Genomic DNA, 25,588 nt, shown 5'->3' with positions numbered 1-25,588 from the left:
ATCCTGCCTAGTCTCAGCTCCACAGATCCTTCCAGATATTGGCTTGTAATGGGACTGACTTGGTGACAAGAGCTGTTATTTCATTTCCCAAACATGTTCTAAGCACCGTTTCTTGTCCAGGGCACTGCTTTTCACTTGTAATTGAAGACTATCCTGGAAGATAAGTCACTTTGGCAATTCCTTAACTGCCAGAACTCTACCCTGGCTGAAAACTCAACCCTGCATCTCCCCTAAAAAAAAGAACAACTCTAAAGCCACCACTCCCACCTGGTACTACTCTAACGCCACTGGAGCAGTCTTCAATTCTCATGGAGCATTCGGGGCGAATATTCTGAATTCTTTTAAGAGTTTAGGGTTGGGACTGAGGGAGTGGGTCACCCTGGCTCAAACCCAGCCCAGTACATCAGCTCTAGCCACGCCTGCTCCTTCTGATTCTGTAAAGCATGAGAAATAATACTCTTTTTTCCACAAGCACGGGCACTGTCAGACAAATAACAGCTCCATAGAAGAGTCCTGTAACACCACCACCAGTCCACGTTCAGGGAAGGGAGTGTGGACCCTAATGTGGCCACTGACTTGAGCTATGATCTTGGGCAAATGGCTGTTTCCTTCTGTGGAGACGGTGAGAGCTCCATGCCCAGGTGACAGCGCAGCCTCCCTGCCCTGCTCACAGGAGGCACACAATGAATGCCCGTTATTCAATCTGGAAAATGAAGTACAACATTCAGTTTTGGAAAATATTTATTAAAAAACTAAAGTGAATGTGGCAAAAAACAAAACAAAAAACCCCGACACGTACCTTTAAGTAGCAAGCATATGACATTGGTTATAAAGCTTTTCCCACTCTATTGACCTAGTTTTTCCACCATCTATGATCAAGGAAGGCCCCTGAGGGAAGCCTCGTGTAAACAGCTCCCCTGTGCTAGCGATGAGCAAAAACCAATCATGTAAGGACTTCAGTGGACATAGGACTCACTGTCCCAGGTAATCTATACCAAACACAAGAGAAAGGACAGGTCTTGGGAATGTGTTCCTGGGGACCTATAGTTCTAGTTTTAATTTGGGGGTGGGCTGTTGGGGGATGAAATGGTAGAAAGACAAATAGTATCAGTGGAGGGCAATTGTAAAGCACCTTTAAAATCTGGACCCTTTCCCCACAACTTAACCCAGTAATTCTCAAACTTGACTGCTGAAAAGAATCACCTGATGGGATTGTTAAATTCATAGGCTCTCAAATCTGCATGTCTAAGAGTACTCCAGGTGACGATGCATACTGATTAGCCTTCCAGTTTGAGAAACAGAAACAGTTTAAAATGCACTAAAAACAACTCCTACCCCCTAAACACAAGATGAAAGCCATCTTCTGACAGTCACTGTACTTTGTCAATTTGGAAGGACCAATTAGGGAGGGGGCAGGAAGAAGCCTCCAGGTCTTAACCTACTGGTCTGTCTATAGGAGCCCTGAGCAACCAGTCAAGGGCTGTTCAGGAAGTAAAATTTAATAATCCAGTTATAGAACCAACAGACCAACAGCATTCACCCAGTTTAATGAACTCCATTGGGCTGATGTCCAAACAGAACACAAGGTAACTGGGGACCCTGACTTGTGAAGACATAGTGAATAAAACATCCATAAAATCCTTTATTAACCATAGAGCACTATGCCCAAATAATTTCACTGCATCATGGACAACATGTTGAAATAGTCACATTGATCCCAAGGTTCCCATTATCTGCAAAAAGATGTGCTATCGCTGTGTCAAAAACCAGGCAGTCGCTGTTCATGATGGCCGCAGCCACGCCATCATGGATGGATCGGGGCGTGGCCTCCCAGGTCAGCCTCCGCCGGTTCCCATTCAGCTCCAGTCTGTAGGCAAAGTTCTCGGCCTGCTTGCGGGTGCCGATAAGCAGTACTATGGCAAAGAACTGCTGGTGGCCTTCGTACTTCTCTTGTTTTTCTAGCACCAGCATGAAGTGATGGCCAAAACACGACTGCATCATCACCCAGTCGACCGCCCCTGGCAGGTTAATGTCTGTAGCTAGAAAGACAATGTCTTCTCCCTGGAGGGTGGTGATGCTCTTGTGGGCGTGCATGAGATGGGACATCACAGCCTCAAGGGACCCCTGCCACTTGCAGGAAGCACCAGGACAGGGACAGGAGTAGGGTCGGTATTCACAGATGTCTTCATGCTCTGGCTTCTCTGTGTGGTGAAGGGTCAGGGAGCAGCCCGTGGTGGCATACTGTGAGGACAGAAAGAGACACAATGAGCCATGGGCTTTTCCAAAAGTTCTACTGGGGTGAAAAGAATCACACATGGCAGCCAGCAGGACGAGAGTGAGGGAGAGAGTGAGGACATGTGTGGTGTGTGGTGTGTGGTGTGTGTGTGAGTGAAGGGCGCGTTGGATCTTACAGGAGTCTCGGGGCTGGCAGATCAGGCTCCGGGACAGGGAGCCGCTGCTATAGCTACAGGCACTCCCCCAGCTGCAAGGCTCTGGCACAGAAACCACACCGTCACGAAGGGGAGAGCAGCTGTACCTAGGGGTGCAGCCACACCAACACCCAGACTGGCTTTGGATACCACCTTGGACCCTGAAGTGAGCCACAGAGTGCATGCCACCCCGACACGTACCTTTAAGTAGCTAGAGTCATGCCACCCTGGCCGCTGTCTCTGGGACCCCCGCAGTGAGTTTCTGAGTGAGCCCCAACCCAGCCAAAGTTGTGTCACCTCAGCCCCAGACATCGGGACCCCTACCTCCCCAGCCATGGGCTCCGGGACCCTACGTGTGTCATGCTACACCTCCCATGAGCTACAGGACCCTGCAGTGTGTTGTGCTACAGGACCCTGCAGTGTGTTGTGCTACAGGACCCTGCAGTGTGTTGTGCTACAGGACCCTGCAGTGTGTCGTGCCACTCTGGCAGTGGGCTCCAGGACTGCGAAGTGAGTCCCACATCATGACCCTGAGCACATGCACAACAGCTTGCATGATGAGGTTGGGTGTGAGTTACATAGTCAGACAACCTGTAAGGAAACTCCACCCATGAATGGGACAATAACATTCAAGAGCCAACTACACCAAATAACTCAAGTAGCAGGGTTTCCTAGAACAGCCAACTCAGGAGATCTGAGAGACTGCACCACTGGGTTCCACAAAACACCTACTACATAGGAACACCCCTCAAAAATATGTGTGGCATAGCAGTTTCATCTAAGACATAGAAACAAATACAATGAGACAACAAAAATGGGGAGACAAAGAAGCAATCCCCAAAGGAAAGGAAAGGAGGAATCGCCAGAAAAGGAACTAAATGAAATGGAGGCAAGTAATCTGTCAGAAAAGGAATTCAGAATAATGGTAATAAGGATGCTCAATTGTCTGGATGACAAATACATGCAATTAAATGAGAATTATAAGGAGCTGAATGAGATTTTCACCAACATGAATAAGAATGAAGAGGAAATGAAGAATGACATAGCTGCAATAAAGAAAACCATGGAAGGTTTCAACAGAAGACTTGAAGAAGCTGAGGTCCGAATCAGAAAGTTCAAAGACAAGGTAGAAAAAAACACCCAAGCAGAGCAGCAACTAGGGGGAAAAAGTTAAAAAGCAGGAGGAGAGCCTAAGGGAGCTGTGGGACAACAAGAAACAAAACAACATCCACATAATAGGGGTGCCAGAAGGAGAGGAAGCTGAGCAAGAAATAGAAAACCTAAAGAAATAATGACAGAAAACTTCCCTGATTCAGGGAAGAAAAACACCACGCAAGTCCAAGAAGCTCACAGAATCCCAGTCAAGATGAACCAAAAAAGACTGACACCAAAACACAATGTAATTAAACTGGCAAACATAAAAGACAAAGAAAAAAAAAAAGAATCTTAAAAGTTACAAGAGAGAGACAGAATCTCTCCCATTAGACTATCACCTGATTTCTCAACAGAAACTCATCAGGCCAGAGGGAATGGGATGAAGTACACAAAGTGATGAAAAGCAAGGGACTGAATCTAAGAATACTCTATCCAGCGAGGCTATCATTCAAAATTGAAGGGGAAATTAGGAGCTTCACAGACAAAAAAAGGTAAGGGAGTTTATTACCACTAAGCCAGCAATGTAAGAAATGCTAAAGGGACTGCTGTAAAAAGAAGAAATAGAAAGGGAAGAAGGAACACAGGCATAAAGAATAAAAACAAATACCCATGAATAATAACCTTAAATGTAAATGGATTAAATGCTCCAATCAAAAGACCTAGGGTAGCCGAATGGATAAGAAAACATGACCCATATATATGCTGTCTACAAGAGACCTACCTCAGAACAAAGTACTCACACAGACCGAAAGCAAAAGGATGGGAAAAAAATCTTCAGGCAAATGAAAATGAAAAAAGCTGGGATAGCAATACTTATATCTGACAAAATAGACCTCAAAGTGAAGGTAATAAGAGATAATGAAGGCCACTTCATAATACTAAAGGGATCAATATAACTAGAGGATATAACTCTGGTAAACATATATACACCCAATACAGGAACATCCAAATACATTAAAAAAAAAAAAAAAAACACTTCTGAAAGATATCCAAGGAGAGATAGACAGCAATACAATCATAGTAGGGGATTTTAATACCCCACTGATATCATGATAAATCTTCTAGACAAAAGGTCAACAAGGAAACAGAAATCCTAAATGACTCACTAGATCAGATACAACTAATTGACATCTTCAGAACATTTCACCCCAAAGCTACAGAATATACATTCTTCTCAAATGCACATGGGACATTTTCAAAGACAGACTACATGTTAGTACACAAAACAAGTCTCTATAAATTCAAGGAGATTGAAATCATATCAACTATCTTTTCAGATCACAATGCCATAATATTAGAAATCAACTATAATAAAAACACTCAAAAACAATCAAACACATGGAGGCTAAATAGCATGTTATTAAACAATGAATGGGTTACCAAAGAGATAAAAGAGGAAATAAAAAACATCTCAGAAACAAATGACAATGAAAACACAACAATCCAAAATCTATGGGACACAGTGAAAGCAGTCTTGAGAGGGAAGTTCTTAGCTCTATAGGCTTACCTAAAAAAACACACATAAAAAAACAAACAAACAACAAACAAACAAAAAAACAAGAAAAAATTATAATAAGTTATCTAACCCTAAAACTTAAAGAATTAGAAAGAAAGCAACAAGAATAGCCCAGAGTAAGTAGAAGAAAGGAAATACTAATGATCAGAATAGAAATACATGACACAGAGACCAAAAGTACAGTACAAAAGATCAATAAAACCAAGAGCTGGTTCTTTGAAAGGATAAACAAGACTGATGAACCTCTAGCCAGACTCACCAAGAAGCAAAGAGAGAGAACCCAAATAAACAAAATCAGAAATGGAAGAGGTGAAGAAACAACTGACCCCACAGAGATACAAAGGATCATAAAAAACAGAGTTGCCACAAATCTATTTCAACAAACTGCACAAACTTGATTGACCAAATTGACATATTTTCAGAAAAATACAATATTCCGAAACTTAATCAGGAAGAATCAGAAAACCTGAATAGACCATTAACTACTGATGAAATTGAAGCAGTGATAATAATAATAATAAAAAAAATCCCAGGTCTGGATGGCTTTACAGGTGAGTTTACCAAACAATCAAAGAAGAACTAACACCTATCCTCTTCAAACTATTCCAAAAAATTCAAGAGGAAGGAATACTTCCAAGCTCTTTCTCTGAGGCCAGCATTACCCTAGTCCCAAAACCAGAAAAAGACACTGCAAAGAAAGAGATTTACAGACCAATATTCCTGATGAATATAGATGTTAAAATCCTCAACAAAATTCTAGCAAATCAAATCCAGCAATACATTAGGAAGATCATACACCATGACCAAGTGGGATTTATTCCAGGGATGCAAGGCTGGTACAAAATCTGCAAATCAATAAATGTGATACAGCACATTAACAGACAGCAAGACAAAAACCACATGATCATATCAATTGATGCAGAAAAAGAATTAGAGAAAATCCAATACCCTTACTTGATAAAAACTCTCAGCAAAGTGGGAATAGAGGGATCATACTTCAACATAAGAAAAGCCTTATAGGACATACCTAAAGCCAACATCATACTCATGGGCAAAAACTAAAACCATTTCCCCTAGAAACAAAACAAGATAGGGATGCCCACTCTCACCACTCCTGTTCAACACAGTACTGGAAGGGCTAGCCATAGCGATCAGACAAGAAGAAGAAATAAAAGGCATCCAAATTGGAAAAAAAGAACTAAAACTGTCATTATTCGCAGATGACATGATATTGTACATAGAAAACCCTAAAGACTCCATTAAAAAACGACTCAATTTAATAAATGAATTTGGCAACGTAGCAGTATATAAAATTAACACCCAGAAATCAATGTCATTTTTACACACCAATAATGAACTCTCAGAAAGCGAAACTAAAAAAAAAAAAAAATCCCATCTACCATTGCAACAAAAAAATTAAGACACTTAGGAATAAACTTAACCAAGGAGGTGAAAGACCTATACTCTGAAAAACTACAAATTTTGAAAAAAGAGATAGAGGAAGATATACACAAGTGGAAGAATATACCATGTTCATGGATTGGTAGAATCAATATCATTATAATGATCATACTACCGAAAGCAATCTATAGATTCAATGCAATCCTTATTAAAATACTAACAGCATATTTCACAGACCTAGAACAAGTACTCCAAAATTTTATATGGAATAAAAAAAAGACCCCAAATAGATACAGCAATCTTGAGAAAAAACAAAGTTGGAGGGATCGCAATACCAGATATCAAGCTGTATTACAAAGCCACTGTACTCAAAACTGCCTGGTACTGGCACAAGAACAGGCGTATAGACCAATGGAACAGAACAGAGAACCCAGAAATTGACCCAAGCCATTATGTTCAATTAATATTTGACAAAGCCCGCAAGAGCATACATTGGAGCAGAGACAGTCTCTTCAATAAAAGGTGTTGGGAAAATTGGACAGATACATGCAAAAAAAAAAAAAAAAAATGAAACTAGACCACCAACTTACACCATACACAAAAATAAATTCAAAATGGATAAAAGGCTTAAATGTTAGACATGAAACCATAAAAATCCTAGAAGAAACTATTGGCAGCAAAATCTCAGACATCTCTCGTAGTAATATGTTTATGGATACATCTCCTAGGACAATGGAAACTAAGGAGAAAATAAATGGGACTACATCAAAATAAAAAGCTTCTGCACAGCAAAAGAAATGATCAGCAAAACAACAAGAGAGCCCACTGCATGGGAGAACGTATTTGCCAATGATACATCCGATAAGGGGTTAATCTCCAAAATTTATAGGGAACTCATACAATTTAACAAAAGGAAGATAAACAACCCAATTTAAAAAATGGGCAAAGGATCTATATAGACACTTTTCCAAAGTGGACATACAGAAGGCCAAAAGGCATATGAAAAAATGTTCTAAGTCACTAATCCGAGAGATGAAAATAAAAACGACAATGAGGTACCACAAATCAAGAAACGACAAGTGTTAGTAAGGATGTAGAAAAAAGGGAACCCTGGTACACTACTGGTGGGAATGCAGACTGGTGTAGACTCTGGAAAATATTATGGAGTTTCCTCAAAAAATTAAAAATGGAACTCCCATTTGACCCAGTGATCCCACTTCTAGGAATATATCCCAAGAAACTAGAAACATGAATCAGAAAGAATATATACACTCCTATGTTCATAGCAGCACAATTTACAGTAGCTAAGATTTGGAAACAGACTATATGGATTAAAAAACAGTGGTACATCTACACAATGGAATACTACACAGCTGTAAAAAAGAACTCTTAGCATTTGCAACAGCATGGATGGACCTGGAGAGCATTATGCTAAGCGAAATAAGCCAGTCAGAGAAATGTAAGAATCACAGGATCTCACTCATTTGTGGAATATAATGAACAATATAAACTGATGAACAAAAATAGATAAAGACACACAGAAGCATCAAACAGACTATCAAACCTCAGAGGGAAGGCAGTGGAGGGTGGGGGAGGGGTGAAGAGATCAACCAATGAACTTCTATGTGTATATGCATAACCCATGAACACAGGCAATTGGGTGGTGAAGGCCTTGGGTGGGGCAGGGGGCAGGCTGGGAGAGGCCATTGGGGGAATCGGGGGACATACGCAAGACTTTCAACAGTAAAGATGAAAAACAAACTCTACTGGCTTCAGCCTCCAAGAGTACCCACTCAGGTTTCCCGGGCTTAACCTGGAGTCTTATTTCAACTATTTTTGCTGGAGATGAGTTGAAGACTTGAGTAAAAGTCTCAGTTCCCATTCACTGTCAGTACTACTCTGCATAAAACCAGGGCAGATCCTGCAGCAGGAATGTGCTGCATTCCAACCCCCCGACTAAAATAAAAAACTTACAGCTCACCTACTCTTAGTAGAAACAGAAACAAAATTGCTGAGCCTCCTCGTCTTTCCCCTTTTTTTCTGTGAATTTCAAGACCTTTTAAAGAATTTTAAATTGCTTAGGGGTAGGGTTGGACAAGGAATATGTTATCTCCAGACTGGTTTTCACCTTAAAGACAATTTATAAAATATTACTCCTCTTTTTTCCCCCTTTTTTTTGGTCTCCACTTCTTCCTGGATCAAACTGGTGACTGGCAGGCAGGTTGTGGGGAAGACTGCCCTTGGGCTCCATGCTTTTGCCTGCTGGAGTGTTCAGCTCCGGCAGAAGAAGGCTGGAGACCACTCACATGATAGAAATACTACCTCACCTTCTTTATCTTTTAAATCTTCCCCTGAGGGGTTCTGAACGTACCTCTCGGGTGAGAGGAAATCATGTCTGACAGCTGCTTAACTAACGTGGGAGACTGCTGGTCGGTTTGGTTCCAGCCAGCGGAGGTTAAAATGAGAAGGGCCTCACACGCCTCTCAAAGCCCTCTGAGCTTTCCTGAGACCACTTCCTCAAGTCCAACTGCACATCTCCTATGACCAGGTATGTCAGGTCCTCAACAGGCCCGGAGAAAGGGGAACTAAAGTGGGTCCTGGAGTGGATGCTGTCCTAGAGGAGTTTTCTGATTGGCCAGTCCACCCCTTAAACTACTGCCTGAATAGGGCACAAATAAAACCTTTTTCTCCCTTAAGCTCAGGATGACATTCCTGATGGATAAATCACACCTATCACAGGAAAAGACCACATGGAAAGGAATCAGATATTTGTTCCCAACTTTCACAAAAATGACCATGTTCGTTCCTAGCTAACAGATGGAGACAGCAGACACGTGCCCAGAGTGCTATGCAGTTGTCTTGTAAGGATGAGGAAGCCCGAACACCTCTTTGGGTGAAGCCAGAAGTATGTCTCAGCACCCTCGAGCAGCAGTGGCAGGTAAGGTGTCTGGCTTACCCACCTGGACTCCTCCACCCGCTTTTGAAACAAGACACCAACTGAGGGCAGGGCCAGGCCATTTTCCAAGATGCTGTGTCCAAATGCTTAAAAAAAAAAATTCCCACAGCTGTTTTTGCTTCTCTCTACCCTGCCTTAGGGATTCAACCCCTTATAAACTTTAAGTAGGTCAACTTCGAATTTTTACAGCTGAATTTATCATTAGCAACAAACAGGCATTAGCACCTTCTCCATACAAGACCCCAAGCTAGTCACTGAGGATAGAGAAGCAATGAAGCCAGTCTGCACGCCCCTAATAAAGGAGAGGAGCTTAGAGAAAGAAATTCAGCTCATTCCTCCCAGGCCTAAAGTGGAAGATGATAATCTTCAATAGAAATTGGCAGAAATTTCAGTTATTTACTATTCTGAATTATTTGGTTTGCCTTACAAGTCACACACTATCCTTCAACCCAAATAGAGAGAACAGGGAACCTCCCCAAATTATGCAAATACAAGAGGCATTACTTAGCATCTGTGTAGACAACGACCTTAAGAAGAAAGGTCTTGCCTTCCATGAACTTCAGTATTTTTCAAGTGTTAGGTGCTTACTCCATGCTTTTCCTAAACAAGCTGAACTTTAATGCTAACCTACTCCTTCTCTTTTCCATCACGGGTGAGGGGCGTCTTCAGGATCCCTGGTGTCACTTTTATGATGTTTGGATTAGAGATTATTCTAAAAAGAAAACATCTAAACTTTAGCCCTGGCCCGGAAGCCCTGGTACAGGATTTCAATGCAGGAGAATAGGGAAACTGAGACAGGAAAGTTAAAACAAGTCCAAACAGTGTGAGCAATTTACAGCCAGCTTTTAACTAACAAACTATTATCTTCCCCAACCAAGGACACCAGAGCAAATGGTTAAAAAACCTCCCTAATGAGAGAATGCAGAAAGGGAGGGAGGTAAGGGGGAAGAAAAAAAAGGGCCGTTTTACTTCCTAAACAGAGAAGCCAGCAGTCTCAAGACTTAAGGTCAAGTTGCCAGGTACTTTTCATGAATTTTGGGAAGGCCACAACAAAGTGAAAAAAGGAACCTTGAGAATTAATCTGTACCAAAATATTCAGCAGAGGAATTGAATGCCTATTGACAGGAGGGTATATAACGCCCCAGACCCCCAGCCAACTTGCTCTTTAGATTAGCTGAGAACCCGTCTGTGCTCCATAAGCCAGATGTATGTTTGCTTGTTTTGCTTTAATAAATTGGCCTTTCACAATGCAGTCAAGGTCTCTTGTATAAATTCATTTATATGAGAATACAAGGATGGAGGTTGGGGTCAGCCCTCTCCCGCTGATTCAGAGGGCTGTCCTAAGAACACCTCTCTAGGGTTGATGAGAGGTGGCCTACAACAGCTCAGTTGGTTAGAATGTTGTCCCAAGGTTTCAGGTTGGATGCCTGATCAGGGCACATAAATAATCAACCAGTGAATGCATAAATAAATGGAACAACAAATCAGTGTTGCTCTCTTCCTCCTTCCCTCCCTCTTTCTCTCCTCTTTTCCTCTCTAAAATCAATCAATAAATAAAAATTAAAAAAAAAATTCAACACTCATACACACATATCACACTTCATGCTTATAATAGTCTTCAGCATTGTTCTGGAAAACACTACTGTGTTATTGCTACCGACATTAGGGGCTCGAATCCAGGGACAAGAAGGAGGGTTTCAGGGTCTGTGAATTCCGGAAACTGCATGAAAAACTGTCTGGGTGCCTCTGAGCAGCAAACCCAAATTGCACCGGCCCTGGGCTGTGCTTCCTGACAAGCTCCGAGGGTTCTAAAGGTCGTGAACCGCTATCCTGGAGCCATCCTGCCCTGTGATGTTTCCTGTGGAGAGCGGCCATCCCCTGCAACAATAACCAGCTCAAGCTCAGCAGAAACACAGACAACAGTGCAGAGGAAGACCGGGGGCAACTCTAAAAGTGAGGATGGGATGAGGAGGTGGTGAGTAGACAAAGGGACTGTGGATGGAGTGGTTCCCCCCAGGGTGGTGGGAACCACAGCAAACAGTGGGGATAAAACCTAAATGAGAAGCAGGGACTTGATTGACTACTTAGTTAATTTTTGTTTTTTCTACAGCGGCACTATCAACATTTCAGACCGACACTTCTTTGTGACAGGGCTGTTCTGCACATTGTGGGGTTTTAGCAGCATCCCTGGCTTCTGCACACTAGATGCCAGTAGCAACTGTCCCCCAACCCCCATACGTTATGACAACCAGAACTGTCACCAGGCATGGCCAAATGTCTCCTGGGGGGCAAAATCGTCCCAGATGAGAGGCACTAATTTAAATGAATGACAAAACCTGGCTGGGCAGCCACAATCAGAGCTGGTGGCCACACGGAGCAGAGCTTTCCATCCTGTGCTTAGAAGTCAAACAATAAGAGAAAAAGAAACCGATTTACATTTGCCTTGACTTCCCAGCACCCAAACCCACAAGCGCAAAAACCAGAGTGGAGAGATCCACTGCGTTTACAAGCAGGTTCTAAAATTAGCTTCTTAGGTTTGCACAGGAGAAAAACAGCCCCGAAAGGCCTCTCCCTAAGGAAGGGGTAGCACACCGACAAATAAGGAACCGGTAATTAGGCCCTCCCGGCCTTCTCTGGCATCTTGCAAGAGGTTTCACTTTTCCCACTCTGGCTAGAGCTCGCCCCACCAACCGGGGCGGGTTCAAAGGCGGCCGCTTTCCTTCAGATGCTTTTGTCTTGGATGCTCGCTCTTGTTCCCAAGAAGCAGCACCTGGGCTGGTTTGTAGAGGGCGGCCTGTGGGTCCTGGGACTTGTCCTCAGCTATAAACAAGCTTTCTCCAAAGGGAACTATCTGCTGGTGAGGTGGGAATAGGCTTAAGTAAACCTCCTGGGGGTGGGGCCGGGAGGCACAACCACACACCAAAGCTCCAGGCAATGAAGAATGCAGGGCGGGGGAGGGTGGCCCAGCAGAACGAGAAACAAACGTTGAAATACAATTTCTGATTTCTCTTTAGAAACTTTTTGCATTACAATGGCTCAAAAGTCTTGTGCAAATGTTTCCTGTCAGGAAAGGCAATATGTGGTCTGGTGCCTCATTAAAAAAAATGTTTTTAATATATATATTTTTATTTCAGAGGGGAAGGGAAAGGGTGATAGAAACATCAATGATGGGAGAGAATCATTGATTGGCTGCCTCCTGCATGCTCCCAACTGGGGATTGAGCCCACAACCTGGGCATGTGCCCTTGATCAGAATCAAACCCGGGACCTTTCAGTCTGCAGGCCAATGCTCTATCTGCTGAGTCAGACTGGTTAGGGCTGGTGCCTCATTTTTAAGTCTTTGCAGAAAGCAGTAAACAGAACTAATTCCTTTTCTCGGCATGGGTTTGAAGGGTGTATTTAAATGAATCTAGGCAGGGTTTTGGTGTAGAAACCCTTTTATATACAAACTAGAGGCCTGGTGCACAAATGTGGGCCCCTCAGCCTGGCCGGCGATGGGGGCCGATGGCGGGGAGGGGGGGAGAAGAGGGGCAGCTGGCTGGTCTGGGGGAGGGACCGTGGAGGTTGGCTGGCCACGGGAGGTTGGCTGTGGGAGTGCACTGACCACCAGGGGGCAGCTCCTGCATTGAGCATCTGCCCCCTGGTGGTCAGTATGCATCACAGCAACCGGTCAACCGGTCCTTCAGTCACTTAGACTTTTATATATATAGACTAGAGGCCAGGTGCATGAAATTCGTCCACGGGAGGGGAGTCCCTCAGCCTGGCCTGCACCCTCTCCAATCTGGGACCCCTTTGGGGATGTCTGACTGCCAGTGGGATTGGGCCTAAACCGGCAGTTGGACATCCCTCTCACAATCCGGGACCATTGGCTCCTAACTGCTCACCTGCCTGCTTGCCTGATAGCCCCTAACCACTCTACCTGCCAGCCTGATCGCCCCTAACCGCCCTCCCCTGCTGGCCTGATTGCCCCTAACCGCCCTCCCCTGCTGGCCTGATCGCCCCTAACCACCTCTGCCTTGGCCCCCACCACCGTGGCTTTGTTTGGAAGGAGGACTTGACCACCAGAAGATGTTCGGTCGACCCAGTCTAATTAGCATATTACCCTTTTATTAGTATAGATAGGCCCAGATCCATCAGAAACAGATCCACAGTCAAACACTAGACACCTGTTATTTACCTAATAGACTCAGTCGCGTTATATTTGTTCATGGAATGAGTATATAAACACAATAAGCACCCTTCTTAGCCAGATACTTGGTGAAGGTCATGGATCCTGTAACTGGTTCAGGACATTTAACCTATTTAATTAAATGTGAGTCAGTGCAATTCAAGAACAATTTGCTGAACTCCAACAATCAATGTCTTTCAAAGGGGTGACACCACGAGCTCAGGCAGAAGCATCCCCTCCATGGGGACTGTGAGGCAACCGCCCTGCCTCCACCTGCTTCCCTCCTAGGAAACAGTAAACTTTATTAGCAAAACATCTGCCAACACCTCAAATAAGAATGTCTCAAGGAAAACAAAGCACAATCAATATCTTGTTGTTCATGCTCTTAAACTTCTGAATTAAATCCAAGAAATGACCTTGTCTTGGAGTTAGCAAAAGCCAACCACTTTTCTTCAGTCTAAGTACGCTGTAAGGATCACAAAATGCACAGTGACAGCTAAATGCAATGCAAGTGGGAAAACAAAATTGCCCAAAAGGGCAGTGTTGGAGCAACAAATGAAATCTGAATACAGTGGATTAGATAATAGTACCTACTACATGTCAAATTTCCTGATTTTTGGTAACTACCTTACTTATATAAGAAGATGTTTTAGGAGAAATGCAATGAGGTCTTTAGGGGCAAAGGGGCAGGATGCCTACAATTTACATTCGAATGGTTAAAAATATATATGTTTGAACAGAGTGAGCATAAATGAAAAAGCAAATGGGGCAAAAAGGAAATAATTGGTGATTCTGGAAAAAGGGTATATGGGATTTTGGGGGGGGCATTATTATTGCAACTAATAATACGTCTGAAATCATATAAGAATAAACAAATGTTAAAGAATGTGGGGACAGAGCATATTTATCCTTTAGAAGATAGAGATTCCTTTTGCAGAATTGGTCAAATGAATTAAGTTTTATCATAATAGCGTTGTTTTATAAAGAAAAATATTTTTAACTACATATCTATGTGTAAATGCAATTTAGTTTTCCTTTTAGAGGCTTTTTGGTACTCATCTGAATGAACCAATAAAATTTTGCAATGAAGGCATCAACCGTTATAATAAACAATACTTCTTTGACCCCCGAAGAAGCCAAAGCCTTCTCCTTGCTCCTTTGGTCCTTCTGAAGGTTTGTGGGCACAAGTCTGTTGCCCTGGCGCGCAGTTTCCAGCCACACCCCCAGTGGTCCAAGGTCCAAGGTTTTCGATTCCCCACTACTTCAGAAAAAGGAGCTCCAGGAATGAAACGTACCGACCCGCCACCCCCTTTTCTTAAACCGCTTTTAGCACTAAGGAGGTGAACTCAGAAGTGGAATGAGAGTTATCAGAGTTCCACTGAAAAATGAATTCCTGGTAGGGTAACTTGTTAGGTATGATAAGCAGGTAAATAGGGGCCTACTTACTGGCTGTGGTCTCTCTAGCTTCTCAACATTCTTTGGACTTAGTGAAATGAGAGTTGTAGCAGAACCTAGTATAGACTCAAATCATGGTAAAACTTACAATTTAACCAGCAGTTAAACTTAAATGTTACCACTTTTTAAAAAAATGTCTAGCAATTCAAGCTAGCTCCTCTGTGACTAAAAATGTTTACTGCCCCCAATATATGATCACAGGTAGCTTTCCAGTTCATTTATGGGCCTATTAATTTTGTTCATTGATTTACTGATTTATTGCTTTCTACCCGCCCATTATTTGTTGGTAAATGAATATTAGGTTTATCTCCAGAAGATAACTGTTCTCCCACCATGTTAATTCACTTTAAAATCTTTACTGTGGGAAGAATTAAAACAAAATTTCAGTAGACCTTGAAATCTGTAAGGAAAATATTCCAGACTTGTCACTAAGGATTTGTTTTGTAATTTTTGATAAAGTCATTTTACTAGTATATTCTATTTACGTAAACTACTCAGAGTGGGGGTGTTTGTGACTTTTTGTAATCGTGCATAGATTGGGGAAAAAGGTGCTGTCATCATTTTGATGGCTGTATGTTCCTCCTGTTCAAAAGGTGTTTACAACTATTGGTGGAGTCACTGTAATTAGAACTCAAGTACCGTGTCCTGTGTGTGACCCTGAATTGAGCCTACCATGTCACCTCTGAGTGCATCCACAAAACTGTCTATGACTCATCTATTGACTAGTTACAGCGAAGGAGTTCAGACTTGGGCAGTAGGAGAAAGTGAAATCTCTTCTTGTGAATTAATTATAATACTCAACCTGCATCTGTCTAGCATCTTTCCTGTAAGAGTCTCAGCAGCCGAAACCGGTTTGGCTCAGTGGATAGAGCGTCGGCCTGTGGACTCAAGGGTCCCAGGTTCGATTCCGGTCAAGGGCATGTACCTTGGTTGCGGGCACATCCCCAGTGGGGGGTGTGCAGGAGGCAGCTGATCGATGGTCCTCTCTCATCGATGTTTCTGGCTCTCTGTCCCTCTCTCTTCCTCTCTGTAAGGAATCAATAAAATATATTAAAAAAAAAAAAAAAAAAAAAAAAAAAAAAAGAGTCTCAGCAAATTTTCACTTAAATCGGATGGTAAATTCCTCACCTCCACTATGAGATAGTGCAAAAAGGTATTTACTAACCAACAGTACAGTGACGGTTTCACAGATAATAATAGAAGACAGTACCACTCAGGACCAGAACTGTCAAACAGTGAGGGGACTAAGATATTTAACTTTACAAACTATTTTCTGGAGAAGGCAATTCTCATTTACATATTGGGTTGAAAACTCCTTCTTTTGCCTGAGAAAGTTAACAAACCCCATGCTGCAGACAGCCTTCTCACTAAAGGTATCTTGGTGGAAGACTCTGAGGTAATTTTATCGCAGTAATCTGAGAACATCCTGCTTTTGGGGAAATGGGGGAGTGCATTTAGCCTTACAAAGACTCCCTGGGCTGGCAGGAGTCTATTTTTAATCTTAGACACTTTAAACAAAAGTTGACTTTTGACCAAGTGTGTTTCTCATTTGACCATAGCCAGAGTTAGCAGGCAACCACACACTGTCTTGGGAGAACCAGTTCTGTAAGGTCCCTTCAGAGTCTATGTTCAAGCAAACAAAAGCACCTTCAGGTAAGAGCTGCAGTTAAAGGCTCTGTGCCACACTACCACTACCCTGCACCCTTTTTCAATGTGCCCTCGATCTGCTCTGCCAGGATCCCACCTGCATAATCATGTTAACTGCCCAGCAGCGTGGCAAGCAGTGTTACGCCACTCCGCAGTCTTTATTTCCCAACTAGAGAAATCAAATTCACCAGAAGAGTTAAGTGGTAGGGTTGCCATTTAGCAAATAAAAATACAAAATGCCCAGTATGTCCTAGGCAATATTTGGGTTATACTTACACCAAAAACTTATTTTTTTTTATCTGAAATTCAAACTTAACTGGGCATCCTATATTTTACCTGGTGACCCTAACGAGAGGGCCATTCTGGTACTACTGCCATCTCTCTCTAAAATCCACTGCAGGACTCTGGAATGGGAGGGAATCATTGCTCCCCACCAAGGTAGAGCCAGCAGCAGAAAAGGCAGGAGGCTGTAGCAGGACACTGGATGTGTGAATTACAAGACTTTGACTAGAGTTTCTGTTCCCAAACTTACAAACTGTGACTTTGGGCACGCTTCTTAGAGGGGAATATTAACTATGTCCTATGTCCTGTAAAAGTAATTAGGATAACATGAAAGCAATACGACTCCACTGGCCTTCCCACATAACCTCATCAGATCCTCCATCCTTCCCTTCTTCGTGGGCAGACTGCCGCTCATCCTTCAAAATGCAGGCCTGACACTCCCTGCTGCAGGGGACCTCCAGACTCCTGCCTTCTACCACTTCAGAAGGCCCGCTGCTCTGTTAGACTCAGTTTCATAGGACCTGGCAGCGGAGGGACAGCTGGCTAGGCAGACGGGCTGTGAAAAGGGCAGGGCTTGGGTCTGCAGTGAGTTGCAAGGGTTGGTACGATGAAAAGTTATGGGTAATCTGGAGGAGCCACCTCTGGCCTAAGTTATATCGGAGAGAAAAAACAGGCAGCTGCACTAAGAAAACCAGAGGTTAACGCCCAGTGTCGGTGATGCTGGAGAAAATGGGCCATGGTCAGTGATTGCGAGTGAGAAGGCAAGCTGGCTCTGCTGGCAAAGCTTTTCATTTCTGCACATACCCTTTGGCCTACCCCTCAACTTCTAGGAAATTGTTATTTCTTATACACAAGGATTCAGTTATAGCAGTGCTTTTTTAAAAACCACAGTAAGGCCCTAACCGGTTTGGCTCAGTGGATAGAGCATCGGCCCTCGGACTCAAGGGTCCCAGGTTCGATTCGGCCAAGGGCATGTACCTTGGTTGGGGGGAGTGCAGGAGGCAGCTGATTGATGTTTCTCTCTCATCGATGTTTCTTTCTCCCTCTCCCTTCCTCTCTGTAAAAAATCAAGAAAATATATTTAAAAAATGAAAACCACAGTAAGAAAACAATGACTTACATGATGACAAACAAGAGATTAAGTAACTCTGGTACTGCTGTAAAACTGCACTGCTATGCAGCCATCAGACATGACCTTTCATATCAACGTGGAGAAGCAGCCACAATGTGTTAGATGTAAAACAGGTTATGAAATAGTGTCTGGAATCTCCATCCTACCTGTTTTTTAAAAAATAAAAAACTCCATTGATGTAAAGTGGCAAAGACATATGCAAAATGATAATAGTGGTTATTTCTAGGCAGGGCACAGGTAGGGTCCCTAGGCCTGGTTGGCAATCAGGGCTGATCAGGGCCTTCCTTCCCCTGGCTGCAGGCCAGGGCCTTCCTTCATTCTGTGCCGCCCCCTGGTGGTCAGCACACGTCATAGTGAGCAGTTGAACTCCCGGGTGGTCGAACTCCCCAGGGGACAATGTGCATATTAGCCTTTTATTATATAAGAATTATTTTCTATGTTCTATATTTTAAAATAATGATAACTTTTAACAACGAATTTTATAATGTGTAAAAAAATATACACATTAAAAAACACTGCTTGATCTAACCAGGCTTTCCCTTCTGAAACCATTCAATAAATGAAAAAAAGATTCACCACTAAAAAGCCAATGCTGAGGCCAAGTTACCCAGCTCCAGGGAAACCCTACATGATCTGGAGTAGGGAAGAGAAGCTTGGTGGGAGAATCTATGGGAGAAAATAAAAAAGATTCCTTCTTTACTTTTTAAAGTTTATGCCTGGGCCTGACTTCATACACTGGCCACTTTCTGTCAGCTTCTAACTGCAGGTCTCTTAGGGTTTACTCTGTGCTGCAGCTGTGCTGGGCACTGTGTGTAAATTATTATCGAGTTTGATCCTCACCCCCTTTCACCGATAAGCCAATGAGGCTGGAAGGGGTCACCAACCCATCACAGTGGGATCTGGACCAGGAGGCTCCTGTAGGTGGGGCCTGATCTCAAAACCACCCAAGTAAGAGGCAGCCTGCGGGGAGGAGTGACCCAAAGACACTGCCTTTGTTGATTCAAAGTTTTAAAATACGGCCCAGGCCCACACATTTAACCCCAGGGGTGCCTTCCATTCACCTCTATTATGTCGGTGGATGAAAACGTATCTCATGGACACTATAGAGTCTAAAAATCATTACATACAATCTTCACTAGAATGAAAATGAGGACGAGTTTCACAGTTTTTAAGAAGCGAATGGAGATGGGCATCTGGGGCAAAGCTGATGAAATTCTGTTGCAGAGTCTTCAGCATCTTTCGTAAGCCTTAGAACAGACACTCCGTCTGATCAGGAAAAGTGTTTAGCTTTCTTAGTCTCCGTTTCAGGGTGTCCACAGTGCAATCACATTCTAACGCTTCGTCTGATTGTGCCCTCCTGACGTACCCAACAGCCTGCCTACTGCCACTCACTTTAGCAAATGTGTACCTACTATGTGCCATTTTCAGGGCACGAGGACCTTTTGGGTGTGATTGAGAAATGCCGCTGTTGACAAGTTTTGTCAGATGTGCACGTCTGGCTCTTCAGACATTTCACAATACGTGGGGCTTCGGACGCAGACCAGGACAATCTAATTCAGCTCAGGCTGGGGACGTCACAGGCCAGACCTGCTGTGGACTGGCCTCCACTCTGGTTGTGCTAAAGACTAACTGCAAGTCATAAGGATTTACTCCAGGTCCAGCTATGGGAACCCGGGAAAAGCCCTTGGCCAACTATGTGTGGAATCGGCATTAAACTCCAGTACGCCTACGTAGTACTCCAGTGCTTCTGTTCCTAATTTTACACTGAAAAGCTGTACTTTCCACGTTGTGCTTTACAATCTGGGCCTCATTCTGACTGTACTAGGATGTGGGCTCCAGGACTAGCACAGGCTGTTATGAGCCAACCTGGCCAACCGCAGCCGGGAGGGAGGACCGCCGGGCAGTTTCCAAAGAGATTGTTTAGTCTTAGGGGGATTTCTGAGGTTGAGAGGAGATCTCTGAAATGGTTTTGGCAAATTGGCTTAACCCCTCAGACTTCTAGGTGATCAATCACTCTCACCGGGCAACACCCCAGTACCGTCCTCTTCTATTTGATACGGTGAAGCACAAGCCCTCCGTGCCCCTTCTAACCCGATTTCAGTGCACCCGCCTGCTAGGATGAACAAACAGGCGTAGGGAAGTACACGACTGAACCAAGGTCATACGAAGCCAGGGTGGGAACCCCGTTCTATCTCCTGGTAGTGCTCTCTTCCCTGTAGTTTACCGGGTTCTGAAAAAAGATCCTTGGTATAACCATTTAGGCCAACCCCTTCTCTTTGAGATGAAGACACTCAGGTGCAAAGAAATAAACTGGCCGGGACAAAATCAAACATAGTCACTAGCACAAGTGCAGGTCTCCCAATGGCCAGAATGGAGTATTCTCTTGTCAAAATAAAGATGAAAAAAAAAAAAAAGCGCTATAAAATCACATTCACTTGGGAACCTATCCGAGTTCCAAAGTTCATGAGGATAAGGTTCACTGAACACTTTCTAAAAGAGAACCAGATAGGAGGTTGCCCACTGGCAGTTGGAATTTGGTCTGCAGACATGGTTGGTTTGGCCTGGAAGTGCCATCCTTAAATTTGAGTTTGGGCAATGTTAAAAAAAAAAAAAGTGAGATTTTTATCACTAAAAAATGTAGATTTTTGTCTTTTCTTAAAAAAAAATCCAAAGGTTGGGCATGGCTGCAAACACCTTGCCAACCCTGCCAATTGCCCAGCGCAGAGCAAACGCTGGCCTTCGGAGAGGCATGTGCTCCCAGCTCCCCAGCGGCTCCACTGTCCGAGGTCTCCCAACCCCAGGGCTACCGGCCTCATGATGCTCTCCTGGGATTTAGAACTTGTCGCCATTGGACTGGATGCGTCCACACTGGGAGCTTTTAATTTTCAACTGGGTTATCTAACTTTACTTCATTTTTTTTTTTTAAGGAACAAAACACCACCTCACAATCCGAGTGCAGGGAAGATTTGCTGACTGAGGCTTTCCAGTTCAATAACTATTTAAAGACATGCTACTAGAAACTCTTAGAGAAGACAAAGGAAAAACGGAAAGAAAATGTATCATGGTGTCAGTGGGCTGGAGTGGTTTTAGCATTTTCCACAGTTGTGGAGAGAAACACTTGGCTGATATTTTTAAAAATGTTGAGTGGGGGCACAAAGGTGTCACCTTCACTTCTCCTACACCCACGCTCCACTGAGGTGGTGGGTCTGAGATAGGGGAACAGGATGTCAAACTTCTCAGGCGTGGAACAAGACACAGAATGGACTAAAAATACGACATGCGGAAGAGAGCCGTACTCCGATAGAGGTCCTTTTTCAAAAAGGAGACCTGAGCTAGTAATGCATGAGGGGCCCTCCATCAAAGGTGCTGGCAGCATTCCAGCCTTTAATTAAGTGGCCCCAAACCTATGTAAGGAAGCTATTTGGCAACACATCCATCTTGGGGCCAACTGAAGCATGAGCAGTGCAGAAATGTAACGAAATTCCCCCAAATATTAGGCTTGTGGGTTATTTTGCCTCCAATATTCCTAATTCCATGCCCTATCCAATTCTTGCCAATGAGTTTTATAGTGAACATGTCTGTTGCCTTTTGGAGATGTTCCCAGCAGAGGCTCACTTGGTGCATTCATCCAACCAGATGGTTTTGTTACTGGTGTCAACCTTGAGTTACGCTTTGGAGCCTTGGAGATAAGCTCAGATTCAAAACCCCTACACAGTGAGTAGTACAAAGGAAGTGTGCCCTTGGGATGCAGGTTCACAGGCTGGTCCACTTATTAGCTGTGCGATCTTGACAAGTCACTTAACTCTTAACCTCTCTATAGGCATGAGTTTTCTCATCTGAAAAAGAAGAAAGGCAAACTAATAAAAGCTGACCCACACAAAGCAAGCAGCTGGCACACAGAAGGAACCCAATGAGCATCCCACATAATCTCCCTTCATTTCACAGAACGTTGGACGCTATGGGGCCTTACAAGTTGAGCAGTCCCACCCCCTCATAAACACCAGAAGAAATAAAGGACCCAGAAATGCTCTCAGACAAACAATGACAACTCCAGCAACTCTTGAGACCTGGGCTCTGGGGTTTCACCCAATGTTGGTTTTCTCACGTAAGCCACCCCATGAGAGATTCTAAGAGCAGGCAGGGATAGTGATAAGGCGGTTCCTTTGTTTTCCAGCAGCAAGTGCAAGGCACAGGGCTAGGTACACAGACCTATTCTGTTGAAGTTGGCATAGACCTTACTACTCTTTCCTGCTCTCATCCTCCCCAACTAACACATCTTGGTTGCTTGTTGGGACTCCCTATACATCCAGGTGTGGTTAGCCAAACTAAGTGTCTGAGCTCCCCTGTCAATAGCATGGATTACTGGTCAACCAAAGCTGAGACACGATACTCCAGCATTGTAAAATCACACACAGACACGACACTAAAATTACTTTCTAAGCTTGGTTCCTGGTCTATAGGGGAATGGTTGACCCTGTTAAATTTCAGCTTGCAAAGTGATAGCTTTGCCCAACTGCACTCTTACAGAATAGGGATGTGGAAAATCAATGATGTGCAGAGAAAGGTGAGTAACTGATTTCCAAGAGAACTATTCTTCAAAAAAGACTTCACTAGCATGTTAGATGTTAGAAAGAACATATACCTCAATAGGAACCAGAATCCTAGATCCTGAAAGTGAAACTTCACAGTTCAAATAGCATGTTATAACTATGTCCTTCACTTTCTCTTGGGAGCAAACAATACTCTTAGAAGATTGCTTTTTGAAAATAAATTATGGAATACTGACTGATAACAAATGCTCATTTGTGAACTGTAAGTCACCTAAAGCCACTTCTTCTACTGCCCACTGCAGGTTTTGGGGAAAGTGAAGGGCTGAGAAGATGGCTCCCCAGAAATCCTGTGGCACCCCCCCCCCCCCCCGCCCCCCGTAACCCAGCCCCCACAATATATCTCCAACATCAAATATCCACTCTTATGTCACTATCACCAAATCTTCTCTTGATCATTAGGCTATCACCTTCTTCATGATCCTAAGAAAATTACAGAAATAGTTTGTCTACATATTAAGAGAAACAACTATTGATTAGACTGGGTTAATTTGTAAGCATTATGAGGAGTGGTTGGAAATAGAGTAACTTGTTAAGGATGACAGAAAAACCATAGTCCAAACATGAATTCAAACCCTTATTTGAATATGCTATTTTAAACTTATCTGTGGTAGGGCACAGACCAAATTAAATCACTCACGTACTGACTTGAGTCCCAAGCTCCAATTCTCGGGTGGATTATTTTTAATTTAAAAATAAGCTCTTGCCCTATAAAAAATACGCAGCACCAAGGAGAAATGCAAGACAGCCTGAATGGCTCTAGAGGCAGAGCAGTTACTTTTACACAAAAACTCAAAAGTATTAATGACATTATTTCCACTTCTAAGTTTAGAAAAAGAACTTGATGGTATAGCTCTAGGTTGCAATGAAGTAATACAGACAGGTATATCTCTGAAATTACGCCTTGTGATTTTTAAGTGACAGATGTAGGTAAACAGATGTTATAATATGACCACACAACGCAATATTATACAGCCACTTAAAATACAGCAAGGGAGAACTATGCTTCAGCCATAGAAAAATATGTGACAATATGAATTTAAAACAGCAAGTGGCAGAAGGCATTTTTTGAAAACAAAAACAAACATGCCTACGTGTACGTAGATATAACCTTCTTTACACACACTGACATCTATGATTCTAAATTCAGCTGCATGAGTATACTTATACTTAAGGAACGGTAACAACAGCTCCTGTGTGCCTTTCCTGTTCAATTTCTGATTAACTTTTGTTTTCACCCCACTTGGCAACAACACACACACACACCCCTCTCCAGTACTTAGAAGGCTACTCGAGGCTTGGCTTGCAGGGATTTTCTTGTTGCTGAGTGAAAGAAAACAGGCTGTAGTCGCCCCCTCCCCCTTTTTAGCTCTATTCCTGAGGGTTCTCACGTGTCAGGGACGGCCAGAGAGATGGCAGGTGTGTGTGTGTGTGTGTGTGTGTGTGTGTGTGTGTGTGTGTACAGGAGAAATCCGGTGCCGAGCCTGCCAAACTGAGTGCTGTAAAGGGTGCGTGTAGCTCACCCACGTCCCATCTGAGACCTTCACAGAGTCTGCTTCTCCATCCAAGTTGTGTTTGTGCGGCCCGCCCGCGTGCACACCTGCAGAGCACCCAGGCTGCCGGGGAGCGGTGATGTGTCCCAACGACAACGCCGGCCAACTCGCCTGGGCTCAGCGCTCCAGCAACCGTCGGCCCGAGCTGCTCCCCAGGCGGGCAGGCAGGTGCGGAGGGCGGTGGACGAAGCGCACACATCTAGTTTAAATAAAGGACGTGTCCCCGGCCTCTCGGCGCCGGCACGCGGGATGGAGGGCACGGGAGCTCCGGGAGACCGCCAGGCGGCGGGGCGCAGGGGCACCCGGCCTTACCTTGCAGGGAAACAGGACCGCCGAGGCCACCTTCTCCATAGCAAGGTTCCTGATGCTGGGCGTCAGGGCGCCCCTGCACGTCGGGCAGCAGCTCAACTTCTGGCGGCATTGGTTACACACCAGGTGCCCGGCCTGGCACTGCAGGATGGGGGGCAGGACATAGTCAAAACAGACCGGGCACTCGAAGAGCGAGGTCAGCTCGTGGTGCTGCGGGGACACCGGGCCCGCCCCGCCGCCGCCGCCGCCGCCGCCGGGGCCCGAGATCACCGCCGCCGCGGCGGGCACCGCGGACGAGCCGGGGCCCGCGGCCGAGATGGTGGCGGCGGCCGGGGGCGCAGCCGGGGACGGAGCGTGCTGGGGCGGCGGCGGCGGCTGCTTGCTGCAAGGTTTGTTAGCGCTGGGGCCGGTGGAGGACGGGCGGCTCATCGCGCTCCGAACCAACCATGGACCTGCGGGCGTCTGCCGACCGCGGGGCCGCCGGGGTCAAGGCGGCGCGCGCCGCCCGGGCGGCGGGCTCCGGAGCAGCGCCACCGCGCCCGCCCGGGACCGGGACGCGGAGCCGGCGGTCGCGGGGCAGGCGGGGGCCGGACGGCGCGGACGATCTCCGCGGCCCCGGGCGTTCCGACCACCCCCGCGCGCCCCCGGGCCCCTCCTCGCGGCGGCGGCGCGGGCCCCGAACCCGAGCGCGGCACCCGGCGCCCCAGCTCCCAGAGCAGCCGCTGACGTCAGCCCCGGGGGCGCGCGCGGACGTGACGCCGGGACACGTGTGTGGCCGCCCGGCGCGCGGGGACCGGCAGAGCCACCCGGCGACGGAGGCCGGCCCCGCCCGGCGCCAGCTGGCCGCGCGGGGACCGCCCAGCGCGGGCGCCTCCGGCCCGGCCCGCCCCCGGAGCGTGCGCGGCTCTGCGGGCGCGGGGCTGCTTTTCCGGGTCGGCGAAGGGGCCGCCCTCCGGGAAGGCGTTGCCGAAGTCGGCTG

At 45.1% G+C, this 25,588-nt stretch overlaps 1 protein-coding gene across 1 annotated transcript; it reads right to left on the bottom strand.

Moving 5' to 3' along the window:
- Positions 1-723: 723 nt before the first annotated feature.
- SIAH2 (siah E3 ubiquitin protein ligase 2) lies at positions 724-25,410 on the bottom strand. The gene is made up of 2 exons (XM_054714089.1): positions 24,613-25,410; positions 724-2,241 (listed from the first exon to the last, which is right to left on the bottom strand). Exons 1-2 carry the CDS (start codon positions 25,036-25,038, stop codon positions 1,684-1,686), a joined length of 984 nt encoding a protein of 327 aa, XP_054570064.1. The 5' UTR covers positions 25,039-25,410; the 3' UTR covers positions 724-1,683.
- Between the last annotated feature and the right edge of the window lie 178 nt (positions 25,411-25,588).

The sequence above is a fragment of the Eptesicus fuscus genome, chromosome 3 (assembly GCF_027574615.1).
Source record: "Eptesicus fuscus isolate TK198812 chromosome 3, DD_ASM_mEF_20220401, whole genome shotgun sequence".
Taxonomy (NCBI): Eukaryota; Metazoa; Chordata; class Mammalia; order Chiroptera; family Vespertilionidae; genus Eptesicus; species Eptesicus fuscus.
Note: the sequence above shows the minus strand (reverse complement) of the source record. Positions and strands in the feature narration are given on the sequence as shown.

What these genes read in the sequence shown, in the direction of transcription:
- SIAH2 (XM_054714089.1), bottom strand. Translation starts at nt 25,038, where the DNA reads ATGAGCCGCCCGTCCTCCACCGGCCCCAGCGCTAACAAACCTTGCAGC. An exon ending in CGGTCCTGTTTCCCTGCAAG is followed by an intron (nt 2,242 to 24,612) that starts GTAAGGCCGGGT and finishes CTGTCCTCACAG; the next exon opens with TATGCCACCACGGGCTGCTC.